Source organism: Pteropus medius, unplaced genomic scaffold, assembly GCF_902729225.1.
Source record: "Pteropus medius unplaced genomic scaffold, Ma_sr-lr_union100, whole genome shotgun sequence".
Taxonomy (NCBI): domain Eukaryota; kingdom Metazoa; phylum Chordata; class Mammalia; order Chiroptera; family Pteropodidae; genus Pteropus; species Pteropus medius.
In genome coordinates, this window is record NW_024340698.1 from 6,284,593 (window position 1) to 6,308,600 (window position 24,008).

Consider the following 24,008-nt stretch of genomic DNA (forward strand, 5'->3'; position numbering starts at 1 on the left):
CTAATCTGACAACGTCCCTATAAAAAGAAGAAATTTGGAGAAAGGCATAGGTACAGGAAAAACCATGTGAATATGATCCATGTGAACATGAATATGGCCATCTATGCGCCAAGTAGAGAAGCTTGGAACAGATCCTTCTCTCATGGCCCTCAGAAGGAAGCAACCTTGCTGACCTCTTGATCTTGGACTTCCAGCCTCCAGAACTGGGAGACAATCATTTCTGTTGTTTAAGCCCCCCAGTTTGTGGTACTTTGTTATGCAACCCTAGCAAATTGATACACAAACAATTTCTGTCAGGCAGTTATTTATGTTTAGAGTTTTAGGAGATATGGAACTAAAAGCTGAGTGCTTTCAAAACTCTTGAAATACTAGCTCAATTGTTACTATGAAAGGAAAAGTACGTAAAAAGAATAATTCCTGAAAACTTAGGAATTACTGTTTAGAAATTAACTTCCATGCTAAACGTTTCACAGTATAAAAATATAACAAATCACTATATTGTATACCTTAATCTTACACAGTGGCATATGTCCATTATATCGCAATAAAGCTGGAGGAAAAAAAAATTAAATTCCAGCTTGATGTTTTCAAGCTCTCGAATACCTACAAAACAGCTAACAACCACAGTCTAGAAGATATTGTCCATTAACTGACTAATAGGAAGGGGGCAACTTGAACCATACACTTATTCAAATATTGACCCAGAATCTGACTTGGGGCAGTGTGCTGACTTAAAAACAAAAGCACATTTAATCAAATTAGTTCATAGGAAATACAGAGAATAAAAGAACATATTAAATAATACCACATGGAAACAGAATCAGAATGTGGGGATTCTACAGCATAAATGGCCTGGTTTCTTCAATAAATAAGTGACATGGAACAAAAACAGAAGAGAAAAGCTGTTTTAAATAAAAGAGGCCTAAGAGATCATGGTTGGAACATGTTCGAATCACTAAAAAAGGCATTTTTGAGAATCAGGAAAATTTTAACATGAACAGGTTATTAGATGACATTAAGGAATAACTTATTTTGTTAGATGTACTGATGGTATTGTGATTACGTAAAAAAGAAAGTCCTCAGAGATTCACATTGAGTGTTTATGGGTAAAAAGATATCAGGGATTTACTTTAAAGCACCCTCCTCCCCCTAAAATAGAAGGGGCTAGATTAAAAATGATGTATAAAGTGTAGATAACAGTTAAAGCTGGAGATTGAGTACATGGAGGTTATATTTTGTGTCTTTTAAAAATTTTAATGTAGTGTGCCAAGCATTGTGCATATATTAATTCCTTTCATCCTATTTTACTGAAAAATAAAATAAAATATGAAATGTGACTTTATTAATATTAGAGTGGAAGTTCAGGATGTAATGAGGTGAGAACCAGACATTTCTGTTTTGTACTTTAAAGGTTAAGTTCAATAGCTTAAAAAAAGTCATGATTAAAGAATGCATGTGAAGAAATATGTAACTTAAGATATCTATGAGACCATTACGCTGTTGAAATTAAGCCTTAATTTTCCATGTGATCAGTACCTAGATTGAAAGTTAATGTTATTTCTATTTTCCCATTTCATTCATTTTCTACTTGTGTTTCATTTTAAAGGTTTATAATATATATTCTGTCACTATGGAAATAACTTGCTTTACATTTTATATTACTAACCAGTTAAATTAATCTTGATTTCAAGTTTCATAATCAAATAGCAACATATAATCAATTTTCAATACTGGTCTAATTTAGGGGAAGCAAAAAAACATACCGTACAGATAAACTAGAGGTCACCTTACCTACTAGATTTAGGTCTTTCCATTAAGAATTTCTAAATAGTAACATACTCACAAAGACAAACAGTAAAAGAATGTTTTATCTACTAAAAAGTAAAATAATCTTTTTACCATACTTTCTTGCTAGTGGATGATAACCTGGCCTTAGGGAAGCCATGGTGTGAGGAAGAGAGGCAAAGGAAGCAGGAGTTGGAGTATCAAAAACTAGGGTCACAAGGTACTTTGTTTTGTGCCACTGCGACAGGAAAAGGGTAGCTGGAAAAGAATCCAGCAATTTGGGGGTAAATCTTGGCTCTGATACTAACTCTGGACATCGTGTAAATTACTAAATTTTTCCCATCTTTAGTTTCTGAACTAACAAGTTTGTTGTGAGATCAAATGAAATCGCAGATGTAAAGTACCTATTATAGTACTAAGTGAATAATAAGTGCTTCATAACAATTAAGACCCCTTGAAAGTCTGCTTGTAGTTGGGTCAAAAAAATCTCACCACCTGTACTGGAGTCGTGATTTGATCTTTTGAGTTCTATGGCTAATCCTTGGATAATTAAAAGATTTAATTCTGTATTAGGCTTTTGCTGTTAAACACCTACACACATGCGTATGTGCGTGCACTCACACACACATGCACAAAACATAAACCAGTAAGGTACAATGTGTCCCTGAACTCAGATCTCTAAGAAGTAAACGAAACATGATAACATAAAAGGCATTTTATTTTTCAAAAAATTCTTCATCCGAGGGTTTTATAAAACCATGATAACTATGGTTATTATGAAGCAAAGACTTAATTTTTATATACAGCATTCTTTTTCTTCGAGAACCTTAAAAGAAGCTAGATTCAATGTAGAAGAGTGTGCAGTCTTTCTGGAAACTTTGATTTATTAAAATAGTTAATAACTCCAATAAAATTAGGACTCTTTAGTTGTTGTTTGTCTTAGAGAAACTATTCCTGGAATTAAAAACTTAATCACATGACCTCACTTAGAATTGCTGAACCATAGGTATTTTCTAAAGAAAAAAAATGACTTCTTTAAATGAACAGCTGTCAATTTTGAAAGTCTTCTTACCTGTTTGATTTGATGAAGACGACGGATAGAAGTGTGAATGGGAGAAGATGGCAAAATCTGAAATTTAAAATGTAAAAGTCAAGCTTGCTTTAATGTTTCTGATTATATCTAAACATTAATTAAGGCAATATTGAATTATATAAATATTTCTTGCCTAATGCATGCTAGCAACAGTGTTAGTTAAGTTTAATATTTAAAAAAACTCAAAAATACAATTGAATCTTGACAAAATTTATTAATCAAAAGTCTCTATATGTATTGGAACAGAATAAAATAACTGTTAACATAAGATATATGGAGCAGAAGATCAATAGAACATTTTGTTTATCTCTACCTTTCCTTTCCCGAGGAATCAGATCTTAAAATCACCTCATTTTTTTTTGCCAGTTTTAGCCCATTAGTAAAGCTTAGTGAAAGGCATTACCCAGAAAAAGCTGAAACAGTCATTAAATCAGCAGTTAACTTTCCAAGCATAGAAAAGAAACATAAACAAAATAATTCCATCAATTATCTTGGAATCGAGCTGGGAAAACCAAACTTTCATAATACTTAATGTCTTAAGGCAATCACTTTCAAGTAGTTCAGCATATTTTACTCTCGTTTGCTCAGATGCTTGTTGTCTAGGCAATTTCTCCTTTTCAGGGCTACTTTCTCCTTTTCAGTCTTTTCTCAAGGCTTATGAGGACCCACACAAAAGGGAAATCAAAATAGAAGGGAGTTAAAGCTAAGTGAGAAAATAAGGCGTGAAGATTATCTTTAAAAATCATTTATCCATTCTATCTGTTATCTTGGTTAGTTCTTGGAATGCCAGATAATGTATTAATCTTACTTTCACATTGTATCTTAAGAGCTCATTGAGTTGTACATTCAAAAAATATTTAATGAGCACCTACTACATGCTAAAGTACCATGTCAGGCCCCAAGGATCCAAAGAGAAATAAGACATTTTCCTGTCCTTGAGAATTTCAAAGTCTAGGTAGGCAGAGAGGCATGTTTGGGGAACAGAGAGGTTCAGAGGGGTGGATACTTGGTACATAATAGGGCATGGAAAGAAGCAAATTTGGCTGAAAGCATTTTGTGGATTTTGGACTTTAGCCTTTGAATCCAAGGAAACTTAAAGCATAGGTCTCTCTGAGTTCTTGAACCTCAAAGGTATTTTAAACAAGATCATACCTGTTTTAGAAAGATAACCCTAGCAGCATATGTGGAACAAATTGAGGGTGGAGAGAAGAGAGACTAGAAGTAGGTTCACTGGTGGGCCAGGTAAAAGATGGTGAAGGTCTGAAAAGGGAAGGATGAAGAGGAGGCAGATTGGAGAAATGATCAGAAAGAGTGAAAAGAGCTAAAGATTTGCCTGAGGTTTCTACCTGAAACCTATAGGTGGATGGTGGCCAAAAAAGACAATAAGAGGAGTAAGTTGGTTGGTGGGGAGAAGATGAGTGCTCGAAAAATTTGTGTTGGACAAATGAATGTTTTTATGTAGTAGATTGTCTGAATTTTTATTAGGTTTTAAAATATATCATATGACTTTTAAAGGAGCATATTACCTCACTAGTTGTATTTTGCTTAAGAAAGTGTTAAAATCAGTTTGATTTTTCTAATCACTTGTTAGAAGGTGGAGGAAGCAGCCAACGTTGTAAAAATTACAACAGAAAATTCATATGCGTATAATTGAAAATTCACTACGTATAAATTATATATATATATAATTACATATATAATTAGTGACAATTGCTTCTTTATAATAATTTGCTACCAGAAAAATAAGACTGTTATGTATTTCAATATTTATTGAGCCCTTATTATATGTAAGGAACTGTTTTTCTGCTCAGAGGGGAAGGAAAGATTAAAAAAAAAACAACTAATAAGCCATAGTTATAACTCTCAGAGACTAGACATGAAAACAAATATTATATAAGAGAAAAGGAATGGGACTACATCAAAATAAAAAGTTTTGTACAGCAAAGGAAATCATAAACAAAACAAAAAGACAACCGATTGTTTAGGAGAAGATATTTGCTAATGATACATCTGATAAAGGGTTAATATCCAAAATATATAAAGAACTTATACAACTCAACAACAACAACAACAACAACAAAAAACAAAGAATCCAATTGAAGAATAGGCAGAAGACCTGAACAGATACTTCTCTAAAGAGAAAATACAGATGGCTAATAAACATGAAAAGATGCTCAAGGTCGCTAACCATCAGAGAAATGCAAATTAAGACCATAATGAGATATCACCTCACACCTGTCAGAATGGCTATCATCAATAAATAAAAAAACAACAAGTGTTGGCGAGGATGCAGAGAAAAGGGAACACTCATACATTGTTGGTGGCATTACAAATTGGTACAGCCACTGTGGAAAACAGTCTGGAGGTTTCTCAAAAAATTAAAAATGGACATACCTTTTGACCCAGGAATTGCGCTTCTGAGTATTTATCCAAAGAAAACCAAAACAATAATTTGTAAAGATCTATGCACTCCAATATTCATGGCAGCACAATTTACAAAGCCAAGATATGGAAGCAACCTAAATGCCCATCAACAGACGATTGGATAAAGAAATTATGGTTCATATATACAATGTTATATTACTCAGCCATTAAAAAAATGAAATCCTACCATTTGCAACGACGTGGATGGACCTAGAGGTTATTACGCTGAATGAAATAAGGCAGACAAAGATAAATACCATATGATTTCTAAGGAACAAAAAGAACAAACTAATCAAAAACAGACTCACAAATATAGTGGATGATATGGTGATGGACAGAGGGGAGGGGTGTTGGGGACTGGGAGAATGGGGTGAAGGGTCAAAGAAGTACAAATTAGTAGCTGATGCATTGTCACAGGGATGGGGAGCACGGCAGAGGGAATGCAGTCAGCATTAATATGATGGCTAGGTGGAGGGCCAGGGGAGGGAGGGAGCAATTGGGGGTATCGTCATATGAACTATATAGATGTCTAACCAATGTACTGTATACTTGAAACTAATTTAAATAAATTTAAAAAATATTGTACACCAACTATACTTTAATAAAAAAATTTTCAAACTTACATAAAAGGGATATATTGGATATATGATTTGTTGCCATATGGAATATTGTTTTGAGCATTGTAACAGAGATCTTTCAAGCATCTATTTATATTAAATGTGTAATGGTGATAATGAACCTGGCACATAGTATGTGCTCAAAGAATGGTAACTACTACTACCATTACCACCATTATCACTACCATCATCAAACACTTCTAGAATTGTGTTTAATGATCTAAATAACAACTTGGCAACAACTTGGATTATATATAGCAGTTATAAAACTAGAGTATCTGTTCCCTACTATTCAGCATTCATCGTTTTTCCCATCTGGTCTTTTATTTTAATTAATTTCAATAGAATTAATTTTTAGAGCAGTTTTTGGTTCACAGCAAAATTTAGTGGAAAGTACAGAGATTTTCCCTGCCCTCACATAAGCATAGCCTCCCCCATCATTAAAAGCTAAACAAAAGTAGTAAATTGTTACAATAGCTGAACATACATTGACACAAAGTCCATAGTTTACGTTAGGGTTCACTCTTGGTGTTGTACATTCTATGGGTCTGGACAAATGCATAATGACATGTATCCATCATTACAGTATTGTATCAAGTAGTTTCACTGCCCTAAATATCCTCTGTGCTCCACCCACTTATCCTGATCTTTTATTTTTTCAACAGAAATTGACTCACTTTTTTTCATTATAAAGCAATATATGCTCAGTATAAAACATAATTAATAGAGAAAAAAAATCCCAGCATCACCCACCATCCAGAGATGACTATAGTAAATATCTGTGTTTATTTTTCCAGACCTGGATCCTACTGCACATACTATTTTGCAGTTTGGGATATATATAAAACTTGATATATTCTGGGTCTGCATCTAGGGATGTTTGCAGCTTTCAGCTCCTGGGCTGGCTTCTATCAAAATGCCCACTGTTCACGAAAATCTGTGGAAACTTAGCTGGAAGAGTGACCACTCTACACCCATAAGTGCAGTCAAAGCATACACCAAGTTTTATACTTTGAACACTGAAATGGCAATCAAGACTAAAGAAATGGATGAGGTCACCAGTCAACATATGACCAGCCACAGCAATGAAAAGAGAAGGACCAAAAAGGAACTTACATCAGTACTGACACCAGCCTTGTCTAGCCACCTGGAGACAGTGATTTGGGGCCTACTGAAAAAAACTGCTCAGTATGAGGCTTCCAAGTTGAGAGCCTCCTCCATGAAGGTGTTGGAGACTGATAAGGACTCCCTCACTGAGATATCTGCTCAAGGACCCACCAGGAACTGCAAGAAATGAACAGTCTACAAGGAAATGTACAAGAGTGATCTGGAGAAGGACGTTGTTGGCATATCTAGTGACTTTCAGAAGCTGATGTTTGCCCTTGCAAAGGGTAGAAGAGCAGCAGGTGGCTCTGTCACTGATTATAAACTGACTGACCCAAGAGTGAAGAGGAAAGGAACTGATGTTCCCAAGTGGATCAGCATCATGACTGAGCAGAGGGTATGTCACCTCCAGGAAGTATTTGAAAGGTACAAGAGCTACAGTCTTTATGATTAAGAAGGGGGTCAAAGGAGACCTGCTCCAGTGTATTCAGAACAAGCCTCTATTTTTGTGACTCCATCCAGAAAGACAGCAAGGGCGATTACCAGAGAGTGCTGCCATGCCTGTGGTGGGGCTCACTGAAACTCCAGCCGGCACAAGCATCCAGTAGTGTTCCTATGTTTCCAGCTAACAGTTCTAGAAAATCAGCTTGAGACTAATAGTCCCTATGTGTCCATCCCTGTAAGGATGATATTAACATTGTCCATGTACCCCCAAACTTATTTTAGTTATGTAAGCATTATCTGGCTTTCCTAGTTAGTCTCTCATTTTAGCTAAAGAAAGGAACAGTCCGAGGCATTGGAAGTAAAACCTATGATGTGAAACACATTGCCTCTTGTGTACTGTGTCATAAACAGATGAATAAACTGGATTTTTATTTTATAAACAAATCGAAAATCACTTAATACATTCCACGCATCTTTCTATCATAAAATTCACCTGCAAAACCATTTTAAAGACTGAATATTATACTATATGGATGCACTGATAAGAAGCACTTGCCAGCACTTGCCAGCCACATCTTATCTCACTCAATTCTCATACCAGCCACACAACATAGACATTATTATTGTCCTCATTTTAAAGATTAGGAAATTGAGGGCCAGGGAAATTGAGCAACTTGCCCAAGGTCATATGGCTAGTAATTCCAAGAACTAGGATACAAACACAGTTAATGAAGGCTCAGTCATTTAACTTATTCCCTGTTGTTAGACATTCATACTGTTGCCACATTTTTGCTTGCTCTTGTAAACAACGCTGTGATAACAACCTTTAAGCTAATTGTTGCACACATCCTTAATGAATTATTTAGGGTAAACTCATAAATTTGGAGTTTCTGGGTCACAAGGCTGTTGATACACATTGCCAAACTGCCCTCCAGAAAGCTTATACAAGTTTACTTTCTAGCAATATATGAGAATATCAATTTCCTTGTACCTCTCCAACATTAAATATTACTAGTTAGGAAACATTTGTATGCCTATTCTTAAGGCATATAGTAAAGATAATTTCTAAAGCAAGTAAGAAAATATTGTGATTTATCCAGTTTGGGATATTTTCCACCAATGCTCCCCTTTATTAGCAGTGATCACTGAGAAATTGTGCAATGACATGCACCAAATCTGAAAAATTTAGGTTTCCCCTTAAAAAAAAACTCTCAAGTATACATACATGTGTGTATACACACACACACACACACACACATATACATATACACACCTTTGAACAAGCAGAATTTTACTATGTTTAACTCATGCTCATATTATCACCATTCAAACACCCAGAAAGTTCACAATATAGAATGTGAAACATTAAATGTTATAAGATTTATAATCCGATGAAAAGACATGCTAACTGGAACTTAAATATATACATATACTCTATGTAATTATGAAATTATGATGCTCTAGCTGTATAATAATGACATGTTATAAAAAAAAAAAAAACAAAGGAAGAGAATTGCATGATGTGGCAAACTGTCCTAAACTAATTATGAAAGACTTCCTGGAAGAGATTATTTTTAACTGATAGCTAAGGGATGGGAAGGAACCAGTTTAGTTTTAGACAAAGGCTTAGAATTCCCTATTGGAAAACTTCATCCAGGAAATCCCGAGAAGATTGCCTGACTGAAATTGATGACATGAACAGGATATGCTGTGAAATGTCTGAGGAAGGTAGAATTTGAAATTGAGCTATAGTATGGTAAGCCACAGAAAAGTGTTTAACTTGGAAAAAATGTGGATTAAATATTGGACTTGACCGATTCAGTAATAATGTTGAAAATTAATTGTAGATAAGAAGGCTTCTGGAAGAGAATTATCCCACAGATTAAGTGCTATAGGTGGTGTTAGATAATTTTTCTATATGAAACAAAGAATTAAAATCGAAATGGTTTCCTGAGATGTCAATAAACCTCACTAGTATCTTTTACGTAAATTTCCATTGAGCCTTTCTCTCACACTCTAGGGGGAAAAGTCCTTGGGAGGAAGCAAGAGTGCCAGCACCAAGGAATGATGTGGTGGTAGTGGGTAGTGGGGGTGTTGGGGAGGGTGCTGGGCAAAGCTGATTCCCAAGCATTATCTTCAGTGAAAAGATCAAGCTTAGTTCCATTTTAAAGAGAGACAACCGAAAACTATTGTAAAGACATTAAATTCGTTAAAAATAATTTAAACTTTACAAGTTTGCTATTTTAACCCATTTCCTACTGTAGTTACAAGAGATAAAACACTTAGAAAATCCTGAACAAGAGTTGTATGCTATGTTTATGAATGTCTCTGCCTAGTTCCTGAAATGATTTAAGGTGATATAGATTCTGAACATGAATTGAATATAGGCTAGAAAAACAGAGCATAAAGCAGGATCAGGAATGTACTAAATACGCTCTACTGGGTGGGACAGAAACTGGGTTTAGAGTTTATAGTTGCCAGTGTGAAAAGCAAAACCTAATCAGATAAATATCAGTAGCCATAAAATTAAAACATATTGCTCAAGAAAAGCACAATCGTTTCTGAGAGGAAGATGAGACATTTCTCTTGCTTATTTTGGAATAGGAGGGGCAGGGATGGAGAAAAGACATGGCCGTACCAAATTCAACAGAAGTTCCAGGAAGAGAATTCCTAGTGGAAAAGTAAGGAACAGGCATGCCAACCTCAGAGTTCTCAGGAGTTAAAGCAAAGGGGTAATTAGGGGACAAGGCACGGTCCCCATAGTTAGAAGAGGTCCTTGGGTCTCTGCTCATAAGTGGGGTGGAATGATTCTCTGATAGTGGTGAAGGAAATATTTGAGGTTAATTAAGAAAATAATTATGGATAATAGATATTTATAACGTTTGGAAAATAGGCATCTTTATTTGTATGTTAAATGATATCCATGGTTCTTCAATGCCCTGTTAATGGTGATTTTTTTCCCCCAAAATGCTGTTTTACTTACACTGAAATACATGGAAAGCAGCACCAATTTTAAAATTTTTAAATTGTAGTAAAATGTTAGAATATAAAATTTACCATCTTAATCATTTTTAAATCTAAAGTTCATTAGTGTTAAGTACATTCATTGTGGAGAGTGGACTGCAAGCTGACAAGGTCCTTGCAATCTGCGAGGTCAACTAAAGGTTGCCTTGCCTCAAGAACCCTCCTAAGAATGGGGAAGTAAGAACTGATCGGAGAACAATGCGGTGTTGCTCTGAGACAGGGAGGGAAGTACGCTCATAGCCGCCAGCAGTTGGAACTGCAAAAGATCATAGCAGGGTGTGGGTTGGGTGATTGTGCAGAAGATGATTTTATCCTAGCCAGCAACTGTATGCTCTTATATAAAAGTAGCTTGTAAAAATAAAACTGTGCCATTGCTCCACCATAAGTGGACAGTGGACGTCCTGATCCCAGCTTTCTGTCTTCTTTCTTTTCTTAATCTCCCGCCGTTCCCACTCAGGTACGTTCTCCAGAGCCGCACTGGACGTGGCAGGATTTACCACTTGCTGGACACGGCAATTCATATTGTTGTGCAACTAATCTCCATAACTCTTTTCATCTCGCAAAACTGAAACTCTATACCCATTAAACAACACCTCCCCATTCCCCCTTTCCTGCAGCCCCTGGGAACCATCATTCTACTTTCTGCCTCTATGAATTTGACTATTCTAGGTTCCTGCAGCACCAATTTTAAGGACAGGCCAGTATGAGATAGGACACTTAAATTTATGGTTCATGATATCACTCAATAATAACTGTATTTTTTAAAAAAATGATGTTTCTGTTTTGTAATGTGATGTATCAACTAGAAATAAAAACACCTATATTGTTGATACTTCGTGAAAAACATTCAAGTAATATAGAAATACATAAAGTAGAAGTAAAATTTTTTTCTCTAATTCCATGCTCCAGAGATAACTAATAAAAATAGATTGATACATTTCCTTCTGACATCTGTAAATATATATAAGATCATACTATACAAATGATTCTGAACCCTGGGTGAAATTACTAGGTACAAAGGTTAGTGACGCTGCTGAGGATGGCAGAGTCGAAAGATGGAAGGAAGCTGGGTCTCTAATGACATCACTGAGCCACTGGATTAAACAACCCTGCAATCTCCTTTCCTCAAGACTTCTTGAGATAATAAATGTCCCTTACTGTTTAAGTTGCCTCTGATTGGATTTTGTTACTTCTGCCAAAAGCATTCTAATTATCACATCACTCTCTTAGATAACTCAGCCTATCTATACTGAAGGCAAGTATATACCTTTATAAATCTTATAATGATAATAACGTGATACTTTCACAAAATAAAAGCATATGCATAATGCTGTTACAGTAATAAAACTTCAATAAAACTTGAAATTCCCATTACCAAATAAGATAAAATGACTTCAGTTCTGCCAAACACAATTCATGATATAAGATGGTTTCTTTTAAATATTCATTATATTAAATGGAACCTTATGCAAATCAAGAGCCTAGAATTCCTAAAAAAAAATGCCAAGTACATGGTTACTCTATATATGTATTATTAGTAATAAAGACATCTAATATTTATTGAGCATTTAGTATGTGCCAGTGCTTTGCTGAGTGCTTTACATTGATTTTTTCACATGCTATAAGCTTTTAAAAAAAGCCTGTGGTAAAATACACACAAAATTTACCATTTTAACCATTTTAAGTGATATTAAATACTTTTACATTGTTGTGCTATATGGTTTAACTTTTTTCCTTTTTCTTTTTTTCTTCCAGTTTTTATTGATAGTATCTCACACTGATTAATGTAATCACTACAACAAACCTATGAGGCAGATACTATTACATTCCCATTTTACAGATGAGGGAATCAAGGCATAGAAAGGGTAATTTGCCTCTGAATAACTAAGCTGGTATGTATGGTGCTATTTATAGGTCCTTACCTCCCAGTCATTTGTCAACCCAATCCAACTTGTCTTCACCTCACCCCAGCTCTCTCTCCATTGAAACTGTTTTCAAATATAAGAAATTTATGAATTTCTCTCCATTTTGGTAACTCAAAGGACACCTTTCAGTCTTTATCATGTCTGACCACTTGACAGAATACGATTTAATACTTTTCCTTGGTTTTTCATGGTACTATTGTCTTCTGAGTCTTCTTCCGGCTCTCTGACCATTCTTAGTCTTCTTTGATGGAGCTTCCTCTTCTGATTGATGTTTAAGTAGCCTCTTCTCTTCCCTTTTATACTCTTTCTGTAGGTCAAATCATTTATTCTCGTAGCTTTAAATAGCAATCTATTGATGATTCCTAAGTGTGTGTCTCTAGCCCAGATCTCTATCCTGAGATTTAAACTATTACATCTAACATTTCCATGTAGAGATCCCAGAGAACCTCAAACTTAACATGTCCAAAACTAAACTTGTCTTCCCTTCTAAATTCACTCCTCTTCCAATGTTCCCTTCTTCTGTGGGATCGCCATCCCATTATTAGCTCAAGCCAGATATCTCGTAGCCCTCTTTGCCCCCACCATTTCCTACTCTCCATTGAATCTATCACCAATTCATTCTACCTTTTAAATATTTCATGAATATGACACTGTTCTCCATGCTCACTGCCATCACATTAGTCTGAGTTACTATTAGCAATTTGTCAGGGTTATTGCACTTGCCTCCTATCTGATCTTGCATCTACTTTTGCCCTCTTCCAACCCACTCTGCAGCCAGGGTACTCTTTTAAAAATGCAAATCTGATCATGTCAATCACAGACTTAAAATTCTTCAATGGCTCCCCATTGACCTTAGGATAAAGTGCAAAATCTTTTATTTATTTATTTATTAAAATTATTGGGGTGACATTGGTTAATTAAATCAAATAGGTTTCATGTGTACAATTCAATAACACATCATATGTATGCTGCATTATGTATTCATCACCCAAAGTGATTGCTTGCTTGAGCTAGAATGTAAATGTGATGAATACATAATGCAGCATACATATGATGTGTCATCACCTTCCTCCACCAAATATTTGACCCGCCTTCCCCATATTCCTCTCTCCTCCCCACTGCTAACCACTAATCCACTGTCCGTGTCGGTGAATCTCTGTCATGTTTGTTTATTACTTTTAATTTTATGTTCCACATATGAGTGAAATCATATGGTTCTCAACTTTTTCTGTCTGACTTATTTCATATAGCATTATAATTTCAAGATTCATCCATGTTGTTGCAAATAGCAGTATTTCATCTTTTCTCATGGCTGAGTACTACTCCATTGTATATGTGTACCATGTCTTCTTTATCCACTCATCTTTTATAGGACACTTGGGTTGTTTCGATGTCTTGGCCACTGTGAATAATACTGCAATGAACATCAGGGTGCGTATATCTTTACAGATAAATGTTTTCAAGTTTTTTGGGTAAACACCCAGAAGAGGGATTGCTGGGCCATATGGTCGTTTTATTCTTAGTTTTTTGAGGAACCTCTATACTGTTCTCCATGGTGGCCATAACAATTTGCATTCTCACTTAGCAGTGTGTGAGGATTCCTTTTCTCCTACAACCTCTCCAACACTTACTACTTGTCTTGTTGATGATAGCCATTCTAACAGGTATGAGGTGGTATCTCATTGTGATTTTGATTTGCATTTCCCTAAGAGCTAGTGAGGTTGAACATCTTTTCAAATATTTGTTGGCTATTTGTATAGCTCTCAAGAAGAGTCTATTAAGCCGCTGTCCATTTTTAAGTGAATTGTTTTTTGTTGTTGTTGAGTTCTATGAGTTCTTATATGTTTATTTTTTTAGCTTGACTTAGAAGGCCCTACAAGATCTTGCACAGTCTACACCTCCAACCTCAACTCTCACCACTTCATCTTTATTTCCACTCTAGCAAGAACACACTTCATTCAAATTCTTTACATACTCTATTCTCTACATACCGCACTCTTTTTCAATCTAGGCCTTTAAACATGCCATTTTTTACCTCCCAAACTAGCTAACTCCTCAAACTAGGTTAGATCTCTCTGGTAACTAGGTCTGGGCATAATACATAGTAGATTCCTAAAAAAATATTTGTTGACTTAGCTGAGTAGAAAAGAAGACTGGATATGTACAGGGGCTTTGATAGACAAGCAAGTGCTTAATAAATACTATTGAATGAGTAAATGGGTGAATTGATAGAGATTTGTTTAATGAATAATTCTAATTTTTCCCCAATATAACATTAGTATATTTGTGTTTTGAACAAAAAAGGGGCTCTAGTTGGTCGTAGACAGAGCTGCCTATGTAGCTGACCTGCCAACCCTAGGGCAATGTGACCCAGTGATCAGCAAATGCTTTTCACTACTTTGGACAAAGGTAGCCACCTTTATTTAAGGAATCCACATAAAGGATCTGTTTCTCAAACCAGAAATCTTCTATGTGACTGACCTTCCATTAAAAACACAATTTCTTAGATTGCTTGCTTGGGCTAGAATGTAAATGTGTCTTTGCCTGAATAAGCCACACATATACTGTTCAACAAAAGTTTTCAATTATCTGTATCTTCTCAGTGAACCTGCCCGAAAGACTCTCAAATGACGAGATTGAGCAATAGGAAAAAGCGACTTTTCCTTTTAATGATAACTGTGATCTCTGACCCTGTTTTCTTGCTTTTGCAACTTCCCTGGTGCCTGAAGCATCTGGGAGGCTGGCTCTCAGGCACCTTTATTCGGTCATGCTCTGCCCAAATGGCACCCATGAGTAGGTCAGCTCTCATGGATGTGAAGACAAACCACACAGTCAAGGTGGTGGCTCTGTCCTCTCATCCTCCTAGTTAATATTTATTTTCAGCACCCGTTCGATGCAGTTTTAACCCTCTACCTATTGCATTGCTGTGACTTTTAGGCCATTATTTGATTTTTGTACTAAAAAAATGCTTTGTTACAAAAATCAGCACACTTTTTTTTTTTAATCTGGAGAGAAGATATTATGGTGACTGAAAATATGGTGAGGTGTCAAATATAAATGTATAAAAGCCTTCTTGCTGTCCTGTTGGTCATATTACATTCATTTTATATTTGCTGGCAATATTGGAGGTTTCTTTTTTGTTTGTGTAAACTCTAATTTCTATCAAGGTGTCATGAATTTTTAAAATTTTGTATTACATTACAACTATCTCAGTGTTGGTTAACTGATTTTTGCCAGGGCCATTGTTGATCAAGCAAATAAATTCAACAGTCATTTGAGAAAAGAAAAAGGCACTCTGTAACAAATCTGACAAGTTCAATGACCGAAAGTAACCTCACAGGGTGGTGATCTGTTTATAAATTCTTAACTGGGCAGGTCATGGTGGGTCGTCATGCTCCAGGCCTATAAAAGATTTATCTTTGCAAACCCTGTCCATTTTTCTTGTGCATATAGGTTAATACACCTTTTCCAGACCCCTCAGAGGTATAACCACCCTCAAAGTAGCACATAATCTTGTTTAATTTTTCTTACATTCCCTCCTTAATTCCAAATGTATAAAAAGAACTGCAAAACTATCACTCACTGGAGTATTTGAGATCTTGCTTCCCAGCAAGTCATCAGTTTGGCTCAAATAAACTTTTATAAATTTCTCTATAGGTTTGGATGTTTTTTTTTGTGTGTGTGTTGACAGTGGGGATAATACTGAATATCATTCTATGAAGAGGAATATGTAGTTTTAAGATTAGGAGGCAATATTTTAAAATGGGTTCCAAGCTATAACATTTCACTAAAATATGCTCTATAGATTCCATCATATAAAAAAAAATCATGTAAGAGAAATCAATGAAAAGTTGTATGTTGACAAATTAGATAATCTAGATGAAATGCACGAATTCTTAAAAATACAAAAATTACCAACCAATTCAAAAGGAAATAGAAAATCTCAAGGTACCTGTAACTAAGGTAGGAGTTACACTAGGGGCCCTCCCCAGGGGAGCCAACATGAGAAACAGCCTTAAAACAATATCCTTGACTTAACTGTAGGGCCTGACACAATAATGAGGAAATGACAGAGAAATTCCCCAACATAGGCATGTGCAGAAGGACAGCTGGTGTGACCTCAAATTCACTTCTGCTTCATTATGCTATCATTATAATAAATTTACATTGCGATTTTGGCCCCCCCCCTTATGGGCAAAACGAATGCATTATGGGTATATGCATGCTCAAAGACAAGAAGGTTATGTATCTGTCAATCAAGGCTTGTAGGGGTGGGGCTATGGTGACGAGGAGGACCAAAGCTTTGCAAGCTTAATAAAAGAGCCCAAAGCAGGAGGCTTCGGGGCTGATCTCTCTTGGCAGTCCACTCTCCCTTCTGAGAGTGAACTTTATCTTCAGGGTTGACTTCTCTTAACAGCCTATTCTCTCATCTGAGAAGTGTATTTTTGCTTTCAATAAAACTTGCTTGCTTACAATCTTCTGGGCATCTCCCTTAATTCATTGTCACCTGACACCAAGAACCAAGGACCAGGAGTTCCAGGACTCCCTAGAACCAGTAACATAACAAGTACTGTAAAGAGCTAGAATCTGTTTCAAAAACCTTCCAAAGAAAAGTCTAGGACCAGATGGTGAATTCTACTAAACATTTAAAGAAGAATCAACACCAATCCTACTCAAACTCTTCCAAAAACAGAAGAAGAGGAACATTTCCTAACACATTCTAGGAGGTTAGCATTACCCTGATACCAAATCCAGCAAAGATAATTCAAGAAAACTATAGACTAATATCCCTTATGAATATGATGGAAAAACTCTCAACAAAAAAATAGCAAACTGAATCCAATAGTACATTAGAAAGATTATACACCAGGACCAAGTAGAATTTATCCCAGGAATGCAAAGGTGGTTCAACTTAAGAAAATCAGTGCAATACAACCAATATTAACAGAATCTCAATAGATGCACAAAATAGCATTTGAAACAATTCAACACCCTTTCATGATAAAAATACTCAGCAAAGAGCAAATGACAAGATTTTTTTTCCTTTAGGAACTTCTGCAACATGATAAATGGCATTTAACCAAACCAACAGCTAATATACTCAATGATGAAAGACTGAAAATTTTACAGCGATGATCAGAAACAAAACAAAGATGTGTGCTTTTTGAAACAAGAGAGAGGTGGTGGTCGATCAACATTGTGAATGCACTAACTGCTCCTGAATTGTATACTTTAAAAGTGTTAACTGTATGTTATGCGAATTTCACCTCAATAAAAAGATTCGTTATATGAAATAAGTATTATAAGAATTATAATTAAGAGATTAATGTTTATAGCAGTGTTTCTTGAAGTGAGAACTTGTCAGAAATGTAAATTCTCAGGCCCCATTCCAGACTTCTTTAATCAGAAACTCTGAGATTGAGAGCCAGTAGTCTGTTTTAATGAGTGCACTCAAGTTTGAGAACCACCATTAAGGCCAAGAGCACAATCTTGGCTAGTGAGGCTGCTATAAGCATTTTCTTACCGGACAGTTTTGGGTCCTAAATGTTGTACTGTTTCCTCTAGTTCTTAATGTGTCAGCTTGGAACACCTGTGAATTATCATCACTAAGAAGAAAAAGAAAACATTTGTCACTTACAAAATTTTTTTAAAGAAATAAGTTCAAATACTTAAATAGCAATGCCATTAATGTAAATGGCTTCTTTGTGGAGACAGCTGTGCAGATGTAGAAATTAAAACACCTATACACACATGCACACACACATATACACAAAACTTCAGTCGGCTGAGCCTAAATAAGGGTCCGTATAAGGTAAGGAATTCTCAAGCATGCCACTTTACCTGTAGTCATGCTACCAAGAATAAATATAATTTATTGTGGTTTTGAATACATAATTTTCTGTGTAAACCTGTAACTGATTTAAATTTATGTTTGGAAGTACAATGTGCTAGTACCAATTCCCTCTTAACTCCCAAACTTTCACACTAACAAGAGGGGTAACCAGTAGCAGGAATTGATAGAACCGATATTTTCAAACATGTTTCATTTGGCCTATTCAGTGTTTTGTTTTTGAATTAGTTGTGCACATTTCAAACACTGAGAGAGTTCACACAAATAATCCATATTCCAGATTTCTGGCTTCTATTGAACATTTGCAAGATGTTGCCACGCTGGGTCACATTCCCACGTGGCAACAATGATCTGAAGCTGAGTGGCTGCTGCCCGCTAAAGATGGTGCTTCCGTCCTCAGCTTTGATGGTGCCCACCTAGCCGGCCCCAGCCCTATTTGGGACCCTGCAGAAGTTATTTTCTTTTTTATGTCTTCTTTTTGTTATAACTTTTTATTTTCAAATAGTTTAAGACTCACAAGAAGTTGTGACAATACAGAATTTTCCTGTACCTTTCATCCAGGTTTCCCTAATGATAATAAAAAATCATCTTTAACATTTTCTTTTTTGCCCCCTAAATCCAATTGGGTGCCAAGTCTTCTAGGTTTTACTTTTATGATCTTACTAATATCCATCTTATTCTTTTCAGTCTCCTTGCCCAAAACCAATTTCAAGCTATTTTACTTTTCCACAGACCCTGCAATAGTCTAATTAGTCACCTCACCTCTGTTCTTTCCTTACGGCCATCTCTCTAACAGACTACCTGATCACCTTCCTAGAGAATAGCTTGCTCTCCTGCTCACAACTTTCTGTGACTCTGAACTGCCTGCAGAATTCCATTACTTACTATGACATTCAAAGCCTTCCACAATTTAGCTTCAAGCTTTTGGACTTCATATACTAAAATTTCAAAACAAAATCTTGGCACAAACATATGGTGGTGACCATTTTCTTTGGTCAAGTTAGGACATTTAAAAAAAATCTCACCACCAACACCATTGTTTCATTTATAAAAGGACATTTATGTAGTAAAAAAAAAAAGTAGGAATAGAAATCTCAGAGTAAGGTATAGTCCTGCCCAAGAAAGGATGATCGGCAACTATATAACAACATATTTAAGTATGCTGTACTTAACTTCCTTAAAACTATGAATTGGTGAAAATGTCACCCAGAACAAGCAATGGTCAGCAGATGAACATTTGGGAGCGAGTGATACAGACAGAGTTGACCAGCTTTCCGGAATACATCTATGCTTTTCTGCCTCCAAGTCTGTTCCATATACTTGGAATGCTGTCCCAGTTCTCCAGCCCTTTCTCTTTCAGTCTGCATCCTATTAATCTGTTAGGGTGCGTCTCAAATACCACCTCTCCAAGAACCTTTTCCTTATCCTTCATCAATTCTGCTGTCATTTCTTATTCCTTTCATTGAATTCCCCTAACACTTTTTTCCCTCCCTAAGCACAGACCTAACTCTACCATATGTTTAAGGCCTTCGTATATTGATTTTTCCTATTAAATTAAAACCTTATTGAGCCTTGAGGTACATTTTGCAGCATGGTAATTTGCATATAGCAGGCAGTTAACTCAATACTTTATGAGAGAATATATGTATGGGTTTAATTTTACTGCCTTTCCCAGTCATTTTCCTTATAGGAGTATATTCTAGAAGTCACTGATGAGGAAGTTAGGAAGATGCTAATGAGTTACACATTTCTACTATCTTTTGTTGGGCGGAGGGAGTAATTCTTAAGGCTGGCAATTATGTTCCCTCTAAATTTTTGCCTGCCAATTTTATTTAATAAGACTACAACTAAAAGAAATCGAGGCAGTATATACTTCAATTGGTATGAGTCACTCAGCATGATTTCATAAAATCCTAGGTGATATCTGGAACTGAGTTAAGTGCTATACTTACAACTTGGAAAAAGTGAAGATAATGTAGCTAGATAGATGTTCAATGCTCCACATCAAATGATCAGTAAGCAGCTCTGTCTAAATTACAATATATTTATGTCAATTATATTCCCAAAGCAATCATTCTTCATGGCCACTATTGTTCTTCCAGGTTTGTAAGACTGTACTAAATCAGATAGTGACAAAGTTTTTCTACAAAGAGACAACAGTAAATACTTTGGGCTTTGTGAACTATACAATCTCTGTTGCAACTACTCAACTGTAGTGGGAAAATGGCCATGAACATTAAGTAAACGAATGGGCACGGCTATGTTCCAATAAAACTTTATTTAAAAAACAAGGTGGCAGGCTGGATTTGGCCCGTGGGCAGTAGTTTGACTTTGAGGCAAAAACCATTTAAATGCAGGGTCAGGCTAGAGGTATTTAAAAGGGGAAGGCACTGGCAAAAATCCAATAACTTAATCTCTAATTCCAGTAAGAGCCAGAGAAGTTGAAGAGAAAATGACTATCTTTAAATAAAGTTATTGACACCAGTAGTGAAGTCAGCCAACTAGAGGGCTAAAGAGTACAAAGAACCAAGAGGTTCAAAACTTTTGGCATTGGTATTTTTATTAACATAAGATGTACACAAAGCAGTGCATAGACTTCTTAAAAACAGTGACACTTGTACTAAAGAGCTCACATTTAATGAACAAATTCTGCAAATGCTGGTGCAAGAGAGATTGAATCTTTACGTACAGGAAACATCAAGCAAAATTGGAAAATTACCTGAAAGGAGTGCAATGATATTTAGCGAGCTGTGAAAGAGGCAAAGCAACAAGTATTAGAGGCCCAGCTAAGGAAAGGTGAGAAAAGTGAGCAGTGTACATGTGCAACTGAAAAGAACTGAGGTGAATATGAATTCAACTAAGGCTGTTTCATTCTACTTTGTTTTTCCTTCAGTGTAACTTTTCTGACCACACCCTAAACTTGCCACAACAGCACAAAATATGCCCTCAGATCATTTGGATGAGTTTCCTGACCTCAGGCATGTCATATATCATTCCTATCCTTTCTTTCTCATAAACAAGAGGCTCTGGACTTGATCTACTTTGTGGGTTCTTTACCTTAAACTCCTACTAAATAAAGATGCAATTACCCTGCACCCTTCTGTACAAATTTCACTTCATACATCAGGATCTTAAGCTATGGAATTCAACACTGCAACTATGCTCTAATAATGATAAAAATAAAAATTTCAAATCTTTTGCAGAACAAAGCAAAGTATGAGGGAATAGCTCTGATCACTCTCTTTGCTTCCAGAACTTTGGGGATTGAAGAAGGTGGCCTGCACCCCAACACTTATTAAACAGGACTCACATGTTCCTTCAAGTATATACCTTCTATCATCTATTGGCAACTTGTTTTTTTCATTTCATAAGTCTTCCAATAAAACCAACATTCTCCCTAAGTGCTTTCTCCTACTAGCAGAATGGGTCCATAATTCATTTATTTGCACAATGGGATTAGAGTAAAATACTGAATTTATAGGATGTTCTTGTTCTCAGCACAACATGCAGAGGTGCCCCTGACTTATTTTTCTATCTGCCTATTAAAAATGGGAATGTATTATTTTTTCGTCAGTTTGCTTTTTATTTTGCAACTTTTACCTCGAATTACCAGAGAACTGAATTTCTTTAATCAGTTTAGCTGTTGATTAATGGTGGATAAAGCACTAGCTTAGGAGTCAGGAGCCAGATTCTTAGTACTGGCTCTACTACTATGCCATTTTAGAGATTTATGGATTTATGGGTCTTGGTTTCCTCATATGTTAAACAAAGACGGTAGACCTAGTCTTTGAGTTCATGTCTAATGGTTGTGATTTATAACTATCAGTTAGTATGATGCCAGCAAAAGGGGGCGGGGCAAAGTTAATAACATGTAGTGAACACACTTTTCAGACATTTTTACAATATTGAGAAAACTTTATGATGCTGGGATATGAGATTCGAGATCTCACTTTAAAATTCTGTTTTAAGAAATAATAAGCTTGAGTCATGCCAGACCTTTGGATATGTGCAGAAAATACTGTTAACTCTCATTTAGGGCAGTGTTTCTAAGTCATGTGCATTTTTCATTATGAGCCCTCAATGAGCCTTTTTATTTTATTCTTGTTTTTTTCTCTTTTTTAATTTTTATTTATGTTTATCCCCACCCCCACTCCCCCACCCTGGTTACCTCCCACTTCCCTCTCCTCCCCTACCCTCTGGTAACCACTAGTGCATTGTCCATGTCCATGAGCAATGAGCCTTTTTAGACATTTCTTCCAATCACTCTCCCTTGAAAATCCCCACAAAATTTCCATATGAATGTATGTCTGTGCTTTATACATAGAAAGAGTTATATATTTTTTCATGCTCTCAAAGAACCACATTGGGGACAATATCAGCCATTGAGAATGCAAAATTTAAGAGATGAACTTTCTGTAATACTTAAACTTTTTGTTCAAATAAAATTAGGTATAAAAAAGGTCCAATTCGATTTGCTTGACAACCATGCTTGAGGTGAAGGTCAGAGGTGACAAAGCAGCTGAGAGAACGGCAAAAATTACTGTCCTCACAGAAGATGTAGAGGTGAGGGTGGGGAGTGTTGGGTTTCTTTAAAGGAGTGTATAAGGAATGGGGCGAAGTTAGAAAAAGTGCTCCGCACCAATTAGTTGCTGCTTTCGGGTATTGGTGGACTGTCAGAAGAGGACGTTTAGGTTCATATATACATGTCAACCTCAGGGTGGGTGTGTGCTCTCTCTCTGGCTAAGCCGTCCCACCTCTCCCATCCCCCTGGGCTGAGGGGTGGGATCTCTGGAATCCAAAAACAAAGGAGATGCCTGCAGAACCTCGATGAATGAAGGGATGTGAATGCTTCCGGAACTCACTTTCCCCAATTCTTGCCACCCACTCCCCTGCTTGCCTCCTCCAGTATCTTAATCCTGCTCACCCAAGCCCACTGATCAAAGGGGCACTGTTGAATCGTCTCAGGATGTTGCCGTCAGTGGTGGTTGAACTCGGCTGCAGCTCCAAGTCTAGCTCCATTTTCTCCTGTGCCATATCCGTGTTGAGGAAGAAGCTACTGTTTAGGTCTAAGTTCTCAAGGTTTTCTGGCTCCCGTTCACAAAAAGGCAAGTCAATTTGGTGAGATAATGTAGGGAGGGAGAAAAGGGGGAAAAAGAGATGAGAAGAGGAAGCTCTTAGACAAGAGAGGTGCTCATTTTTGCAGCCCTACCAACCCTAACATCAACGGGCACAAAGTGGGGCAGGACTGGCTCTGAACCGCCTACCCCCCGCCCCGCCCAGCTCGGGTCCCCTAACTCTGAGACCTTCCACCTCCAACCTTATCATGAAAATGAGGAATTTATCTTAGTCACCTCCGCGAATATTTCTCCTTTTTCTCTCTCAGCCAAGGGTATGCCAGGTAAGCCTTTCAGGTTAAAGCAAAGACTACAACCAGCGGACTTGTAGAATCTCTTGGGCACCGCCCCTCTGCGCATGCGCTCCGTGTCTGGCGCACCAGTGCACGCTTATACGCAAGCAATGAGCATTATTGCGTGTACCTTGGTCAGTCTAGGCTAGAGGCACACGCGCATTCAAGGAGCCGCCTGTTTTTGCCGAGCTCTGTCCCCCCGCCTCTCTTCCTAGTGAAAATTCACTGAGATCGTTCCTTTTCTCCTAGTTAACCTTGAAATGGTTTCATTAACCATTATTTAGGAAACAAAGGGTGGGGGAGGAGTAAGATGTATGGGAGAGATGTTCTTTCT

At 36.6% G+C, this 24,008-nt stretch overlaps 1 protein-coding gene and 1 pseudogene across 1 annotated transcript; one reads left to right on the forward strand and one right to left on the reverse strand.

Annotated features, from left to right (window-relative positions):
- PABIR3 (PABIR family member 3) lies at positions 1–23,749 on the reverse strand. The gene is made up of 6 exons (XM_039875706.1): positions 23,619–23,749; positions 23,192–23,351; positions 17,941–18,022; positions 2,858–2,914; positions 1,905–1,911; positions 1–17 (listed from the first exon to the last, which is right to left on the reverse strand). The coding sequence occupies exons 2-6, from the start codon at positions 23,299–23,301 to the stop codon at positions 1–3; spliced, it is 273 nt and encodes a 90-aa protein (XP_039731640.1). The 5' UTR covers positions 23,302–23,351; positions 23,619–23,749.
- On the forward strand, positions 6,836–7,535 carry LOC120612286 (annexin A2-like; annotated as a pseudogene).
- Positions 23,750–24,008: the final 259 nt, after the last annotated feature.